This window comes from Frieseomelitta varia, unplaced genomic scaffold (genome assembly GCF_011392965.1).
Source record: "Frieseomelitta varia isolate USP_RPSP 00005682 unplaced genomic scaffold, Fvar_1.2 scaffold_358, whole genome shotgun sequence".
Lineage (NCBI taxonomy): Eukaryota > Metazoa > Arthropoda > Insecta > Hymenoptera > Apidae > Frieseomelitta > Frieseomelitta varia.
This window is the reverse complement of record NW_025110099.1, coordinates 397,187-405,418: the sequence shown is the minus strand read 5'-3', so window position 1 is coordinate 405,418 and position 8,232 is coordinate 397,187. Positions and strand designations below refer to the sequence as shown.

General features: G+C 30.9%; 1 protein-coding gene and 1 long non-coding RNA gene across 2 annotated transcripts; both read left to right on the top strand.

Annotated features, from left to right (window-relative positions):
* The first annotated feature begins 280 nt into the window (after positions 1–280).
* On the top strand, positions 281–1,296 carry LOC122530864. Its single transcript, XM_043658225.1, has 3 exons — positions 281–497; positions 885–1,016; positions 1,114–1,296. Exons 1-3 carry the CDS (start codon positions 322–324, stop codon positions 1,292–1,294), a joined length of 489 nt encoding a protein of 162 aa, XP_043514160.1. The 5' UTR covers positions 281–321; the 3' UTR covers positions 1,295–1,296.
* A 1,732-nt stretch (positions 1,297–3,028) lies between these two features.
* On the top strand, positions 3,029–7,771 carry LOC122530865. Its single transcript, XR_006307114.1, has 3 exons — positions 3,029–3,337; positions 3,435–3,677; positions 6,815–7,771. It is a non-coding gene; the product is annotated as an uncharacterized LOC122530865 (long non-coding RNA).
* Positions 7,772–8,232: the final 461 nt, after the last annotated feature.

Below are 8,232 nucleotides of genomic sequence, written 5' to 3'. Positions count from 1 at the left end.
AATATTTATTTTCATGCTTCAGCTTTAGATTATCAAAATAAAATATTTTATTCACTGAAATTTTATGTCCTGTTTGAAATACTATTTTATTTGAATTGTGAAGAATCCATTATTTAAAATATTTTCTGATATTCTCGATTCGGGTGAAACGGATCTTTGCCTAGATCTTTCAGTTTCTTGATTATTTTTAAAAATGTGCATGAAAATTCTTTCGGCAATAGAATCACGAGACGACGAAAATTCCTCAACACCTGTTATTAACAGTGATTGTAATGTTTGCAAAATTTCCCACAGACACAAAACGACGACTAATAAAGGAAAATGGCAACAATGAGAAATACGATGATAATTATTGTGTTCCAAATTATTCAATACGCAACAAGTCAACCACTTGCGACAGATACTGTGAACAGTTTGATCCCCGAACCGACCCACGAGTCATCCACCTACGAGTGTCTCTTCATTGATCCGAATCTACCGATATGCGATCCTAAGCTGTGAGTGATAAAGATTATTAAATTAATCTTTTATTCGAATATTAAAAGTCTCAGATTAATTAATGTTCGACTCGCGTGCGAACATTTTTTAATTAATTATTAAATAAATTTCTCTAACAAGAACAACTTTTCATTAATAATCAAGTCTCAGATTAATCTTTCTTTATTCATCATTATTTTTTCATATTAAATATTGCATGACATTACATGCAATAATATATATCTATGTACGAATAATATTGAAATAATATACGTTAGCGTTATTGAACAAGAGTTCTAACTAAAATAGCAAGATAATTGAAGCAACGATTAATCTGGCGACTGAAATAAGCCGAATTTCTAGACTGTGTTGTTGCCAAATATTCTGAAATGATAAATGTTTGTTAGAGTGGAATCAGAAGAAGAATTAAGTGACAAGGACACCACCTCTGACAAGGAGACGCAACGCTCGAAAAGAAACGCTGACATTTCTACGAAGGATGTCATCGTTTATACCGTAGAGGGTTGTTTGCCGTCTATGTAAAGTTTCTTACTTTCCTAATTCTAACTTCTGAAATTGATGATTTGTTGATAGAATTATCTCGCGGCCGACTAACGAGCAATTGTTGAATTGCAGAATGCCCGTCTCACTGCCATCGTGTGAAGGAATCTCCTTCTCCCGGATAATAGATGTTCAAAGGTTCCGTCCGTTCATGATCAAGAAGCTGACAAAACCACCGCTCGTTTTCCCAACAATTGATTACCCTCAGTGGTTGCGCATGGTCAAAAGAATAAAAAACCGAGCGTCCAAAATATAATGTAACTAGCATCTGCAACGATCAGTTGCTTAATAAATATTTTTTTCCGATTAATTTTATTATTCGCAATGCGACACTTGCTCTATCCTTGATGAATTCATAATTTTCTGAAAGTAATGAAACTGAATGGTTCTCAGGAGCAAAATACATTTCTGGGGAGGAACTCGATTTAGGAAACGACGCTGAACGTAATTAAGATTATTTTGAGCGATAATAACTACAGAAAAGTACTGGAAAATGAAACGTGTCCTGTTGGAGATCCTACATCTTGGCGATTCATATAAATAAAAGTAAAATCACGTACCGAAGAATTCCATTTGATCGTCAGTATGCGCTGGAATGACGTGCTACCTACGCTCCAAAGTTTCAATATTTTTTTACTTGTAATTATATTTAAATACAAACGAGGGAATACAAGTACAATAAATTTATTACTTCTTACATAGTAATTCCTATCCTTATTTTTGAATGGAAAGCGACAGTGAACTTGGCGATATCATTCAGAAAGAAAGCGACGAATTATTGTATACGTGAACAGTTGCCAGAACGAAGGGTTAAGGGGGATTTATATCACCGATCGAAGTATAATTCCAAAAGATCTCAATCGAACAGTTTCAAAAACAGTTACGAGAAACATCTGTACGAAGACGTCAACTTTTTCTAATATTTAAATTTACGACAATTCCAAGAAATTGTTTGAATTTCTCTCGCAATCCCGAGCGAAAAAGAACACTAACCCTTCATTTGGACCTATCACGAACGTTTTTTTTATTCATTTGCAGAAACAGTTTCTCCAGATTAACTGTGTTAATTCTAAATCAGGATATTTATCACATTTAAGACACACGCAGGTCAACATGTAATAAAAGATTCAGATGTTAATGCATTAAAAAATATTGTGATGGCTTTCTGATGCTATACAGGGTGTCCATAAGGTTTCTTTACAATTTCGAAAATTTATTACAAAGGCAAATGAAAAGACAGATAGATGGAAATGATTAAAAAGTGAGTCGTATATGTTTAAGTTTCCTTCTGCCTCGTTTAATACACCATTAGTTGCACGAAGCACATCAAGACGATCGACGTGTTCCTTAGATGTTCTTGGTCGTCCATACCTCCCTTTATCGAACACTGTCCCTGTCTCCATAAATTTCTTGCGCCATGCACGAATTGATGGACGTGACGGTGGATCTCTTCCATACTTGATTATTCTCCGATTTTATGTGCTTTAAGATTGGTTTCAACTTTTATTAAATGTAATCGTGATAGCCGTCTTTTATTATAATATTCATCGAACTTTGAAAAACATGATTCTTCTTTGCCTTTGTGAGTGTATGTACATTTCTAGACTGCTTTTAGATTTGAAATTTCATCGTAATATTAATGAAATTTCAAACTGTATAATATCTAAAAAAAATATATATATATATATTTTTAATATATATATATATATATAGAGATATATATATATATATATATATATATATATATATATATATAGAGAGAGAGAAGGTATTATGATTTTTTTCTCGTAACAACTTTACCTAATAGTTTACTCTTTGCGTAAACAAAGTCTTCATTTCCTTGCCCGCGCGCAGCATCAAATAGACACACCTATACTATCACAGGGATCATAACGCTTCGAGACCGTATACATTCATAAATAACGAACAACTAATGCGGATTGGCTGTTAATCATCGAGTAGGAGAAATCCGTGTGTCCAGGCTCGGGCTCCTTCTCAGCCGACGTGCTCGTCACACTTCATTTCCAATCAGATCATCAACGTGAGAACGTTGTAATCGAAACTTTGTACTTATATCGTGTACTTGAATTTCTGAAACGTCGATTATTATCCTGGTACTGGTTATTAATGCGACTATGTATGCAATGTCGCGGCTCGTTGAACATTTCTCGTTTCTCAAGCCAGATGCCCAGAGCTCGATAATTTTGAAATTTATAATTTCGTTATACTCGGAAACAGGGACAATTCTCTTGCTGCGTACGACAAAGTCAGTATGGTCTCATACATGTACCTCGTGAAGGTAAAGTTTCTGATTTTCCTACTTCTAATTTCGATAATTGTCGATCTGTTGATCGAATTATCTCGCGACTAACTAACGAGAAATTGTTGAATTGCAGAAATGCTCATCTGGATACCACTGTGATGGAATTTTTTCCCGAGGTATAGATGTATAGAGGTTCCAGTATTTACGCTTCTCAGTATTACTGGAACTTCATTATTTCCTCGAGAGTCTTGGGGAAGTGAATAACTGTCAAAGTACTCCAAAGATTACACATCGAAGGGGCTGCGATAGATAGACCTGATCGAGAGGATGATATCCAGTTTGAAAAAATTTATCTACATGCGCAGCTGCCAAGAGGGTATGTTGTCAATGATTCGATATTAGATGCTTCGTGCGTCAATTTGCAAAAAATTCAGATCAGTGAACGAAAGTCGTGCGTTTTTATTTAAAAATTAAATTCGTGTTTTTTTGACACGTTGAATGCCACCTTGATTTTGCATGGTTGGCCAACATGAATGGATTACTAAGAAAAATTTGAAAATTAAACTAGTATTTCTTATATTATTAATAATATATTTCATATTAATATTATATATTATATATTATTATATATTAAATATGCTAAACAATATATTATATATATTATATATTAATATAATATATTTTATATTAATATTTATATTAATTTTTATATTTTATATTCATATTTTATATTAAATTATTAATAATATATTATTTATATTATATTCATATGATTTGCGTTTACATTTATATAATTACATCCAGAGCTGAGTAATATTTATAAATACTATTTAATAAGAAAATATTTTAAATACTATTTTAAATAATGGATTCTCAATAAAAAATTTTTAGGATTTTCTACGATTCCTTTTTTAGGATTCTTAATAAGAAATTTTTTTTTCATTCAATAAGAAAATATTTCAAATACTATTTTAAATAATGGATCCTTCACAATTCAAATAAAATAGCATTTCAAACAGGACATAAAATTTCAGTGAATAAAATATTTTATTTTGATAATCTACAAGCTGAAGCATGAAGATAAATATTTTATTTTGATAATCTAACGCATAAAATAAAATATTTTTTATTTTAATGACGTAGAGCATAAAATCGAACAAATAAAATATTTTATTTTCAAAAATACATGCATGATATGAAATAAAATATCTATTTACTATTTGCCAAACAATATTTTATCCAGCTCTGATTACATGGTTGCTCGAAACTAGGCCATTGAATGGCCCAGTTTGTATCTTTCGAATTGACATGCAATGCACTTATCCATGGTGTGCGCTTATCCATTTTAAGTATGCAGGCAGTAATCGCAAAAAGACCAAGATTCACGAAGTGTGAAACAACTTGAAACACTTGCCTCGGGTCAAGTCGTCTGAGGATATCTTTCGATTGGTGCCAGTTGCGAAACTAATCTCTTGCGGCCACGTGCATTCAGCAAGTTCAGTTGTTGCCAATCGTTTCTCTCGCGTTCCGTTGGTTTCTAATCTCGCGTAACGCTTTAATTATTGTTTATCACGTATAACTGGCACCAGCGCGATAGCCTTGACGCTTTATTAACTCCGGCAATTAAACGAACACACAAGAGAACGACGCGACGATCGTTTAAATAGTTTAAACAAATGCACGATATCGGAGCCGCTAATAGCTGATTAATTATGGTAATAATAATTGGTGAAATTTCGTTCGTTTGCAGATTGTCAGAGAAGTTTAGATACGGTGATGGACAAAATTATGAGACACTATCATATACTTTTGAGAGAAGAGAATATAGATTTTGTATATATTTTCATGTTGCACGTGTGTGGTAGTTTTGAGCAGAGAAATTTGTAATTTTGTAGTTGGTGTGATAAAAATTATATCTATAAAATTATATCTATAAAGTATATGAATCTAACAGAGACTACTTAAACATTACATACTATGGTAATTTATCTTATATATCATTTTTATCGTTGCAATATATTGGTGTGATAAAAATTATATCTATAAAATTATATCTATAAAGTATATGAATCTAACGGAGATACTTAAACATTACATACTATGGTAATTTATCTTATATATCATTTTTATCGTTGCAATATATTGGTGTGATAAAAATTATATCTATAAAATTATATCTATAAAATATATGAATCTAACAGAGACTACTTAAACATTACATACTATGGTATGTGATGTTGGTTGGAAAGAAGTATTTTCAAAATAGTGTTAATGATGCAGTTTAGGAAACAGTATATCTTGAATCTGTTTTTCGCTACTTTGGGATAGGGAATTTATTCATACGTATTAGAAAAAAATAAAAAATAATTAAAATATATTTTACAATATATTGATTATATATATATCATTTTATTATTTCATTCATAGTTACTACTTTGTGCTTAAAATTTCTTTTGGTTAATTGTCTCAAGGATCTAGACGACCTCATAGTAAACTGTTAGTATAGTTTGCACATCCCCGTGTCAGTTAATTATTATGCTATTCTTATTAATCGAGTCTCGTGCAGGAGTAATGATTAAATTCAAAAAGAATTTATAGTACAGTCGGCAATTTTTTTGTGAACAAAGCGATCAATGAGTGGCTACTGTACGATTCTAATTTTATGTGTAACATAATATATTCGTGAAAAGTTCCTTCAAACTAAAAATTCCAACGAGCATACTATTCTTCCTAAAATTTTCACTCAGAAATAGTCTCTAATAGTCTCGTGCGTTTTTTCGTGGATATGGTATGGAAGATATCCTTAAGAAGGCACAATTTTTATTAGTCTAACTAGAGAACCACTGAGTCGTTTAATTAGTAGGTGTAATAAACGAAAGATAGCACAAGCTTTGATAAAAAATTAAAGCTACGATCCTTTAAAAAATTATTTCCACGGGGACTCCGTGTAAAAATTTATTTACCAATCAAAAATTAAAAAGTACATACGTAAATTACAGGTCAGGCGGCATCAAAATGAAATGTTTAACATGCTGTAGTCATTTCCTTTATCTACTTTCTTTCTTTTTCAACATTGCTGCCAATTATGACACGTCACGTCATGATACTAGAATATGATGCATCATGATACTGTATGATACTAGTATATAATACAAATGAAGCATATTTGTGCTCGTATTAATTTATGAACCAATTAGTCATCTCCCATGGATCTCTCCTAGATGTCTTTCATTTGAAATCGTTAGAGATCTCTGGAATTATACTCTGATCGGTGATTTAATTCCCCTTAATTCTTTTCGCTACAGCAATTCATCGCTTCCTTTCTGAATTCGTCTGAATGATATCATTAAATGATAAATTATTACAAAATGAGTCGTATAACTCTACGTGGGTGTCCATAAAGTCTTTTTACAATTTCAAACAATTATTACAAAGGCAATTGATGAGATATCTTCATCAGATTTGTTCTATGTATTCAGTGGTTATCAAGGTTTTTATTACCTTGCATTTCAGGTATCCTGTTGATGAATAAGATACTGTTAAACCTCTTACAAAATGACTACTCCTCAAGAGAAGGCACAGTGTGTATCATGGTTTATTGAAACTGCAGACTCAGCGAAATTTCAGAACTAAGTATGGAAGAAATTCACCGTCACGTCCAAAAATTCGTGTATGGCGCAAGAAATTTACGGAGACAGGGACAGCGTTTGATAAAGGGAGGAGTGGACGAGGAAAACATCGATCGTGTAAGAAATTGAGTAACGTCTTGTGAAATATAAATATAAAGGTTTCGAGAGCGTACAAATCGTGGAGAAATTTCAGATTGCAGCGACTCGTGAGAGAGGAAATTAGAGAATCGTGAAAATATCGAGTCGTGATAGAATGGAGACATGAAGAGCAGCGAGTCGTAAGAATAGTATAAATCTTGAGAAAATTATAGCGAGTTGTGATAGTCTTAACATGTTAAGGCCGTGTCAGTCACTGTTGACTGACGATGTACAATTTAAAAAATTATATTCTTCTATTAATAAATTTTAAATAATTTGAAGATCGTAAAAGAATGTACCTAAATATTACTTATTACCGAAGAAGAATTTGTTAGATGGAGAGCTAATTTCTTCCGATATTTTACTTATTTTATTTATTTTTATATATTTTATATATTTTATTCTTTGTATGATCTTTTTTTGATTTTCAAAAGCAAATGCGATAACTGTACGAAAACTTTTGAACGAGGATAGTATGCGTGTCTTTTCTTCAATCTCACGAGACAAAGAACTGCGTGGATTCGCAACAAGATTTTGTTAATGGTTATTTGTAGGTTCGAGAGATTTTTAAACTTCATTGTGATGTACTATATAGAAGAATGTTATTTATGTGAATATGTAATTATGATTTCCGTAGAACGTCACAACTAATCATTTTTAAACTGCGAATATTTGTGTAAATTTCTACTTGAAAATTACATTGTCCAAGAAATGTTATAATATATATTTTAACTATATTTTATATATTTTACATATTTTTGAGTGACATACATATTTAATAAATAAAAATATCATATTCTAATACTTTCGATTATTATTAAATTTAATATTTATATTTATATTTAATATAAACATTATAGCATGTAATGTTATAATATATATTTTAACTATATTTTATATATTTTACATATTTTTGAATGACATACATATTTAATAAATATAAACATCATATTCTAATACTTTCGATTATTATTAAAAGTATTGAATTTAATATTTATATTTACATTTAATATAAACATTATAGCATAATTTTAGTACATGTTATTTTTCTGATGGAACAAATGTTTGAAAATAAAATACTATTCGTTTCTTTATTGCATCGACTTCGTTGACAAAGTCAGAGACAATTAACACATGTTAAAGCTAATAAACATTTTAGCTGAA

Coding starts and splice junctions, on each gene's coding strand:
- LOC122530864 (XM_043658225.1), top strand. CDS start 322: ATGGCAACAATGAGAAATACGATGATAATTATTGTGTTCCAAATTATT. Junction 498..884: donor CCGATATGCGATCCTAAGCT/GTGAGTGATAAA, acceptor AATGTTTGTTAG/AGTGGAATCAGAAGAAGAAT. Junction 1,017..1,113: donor GAGGGTTGTTTGCCGTCTAT/GTAAAGTTTCTT, acceptor GTTGAATTGCAG/AATGCCCGTCTCACTGCCAT.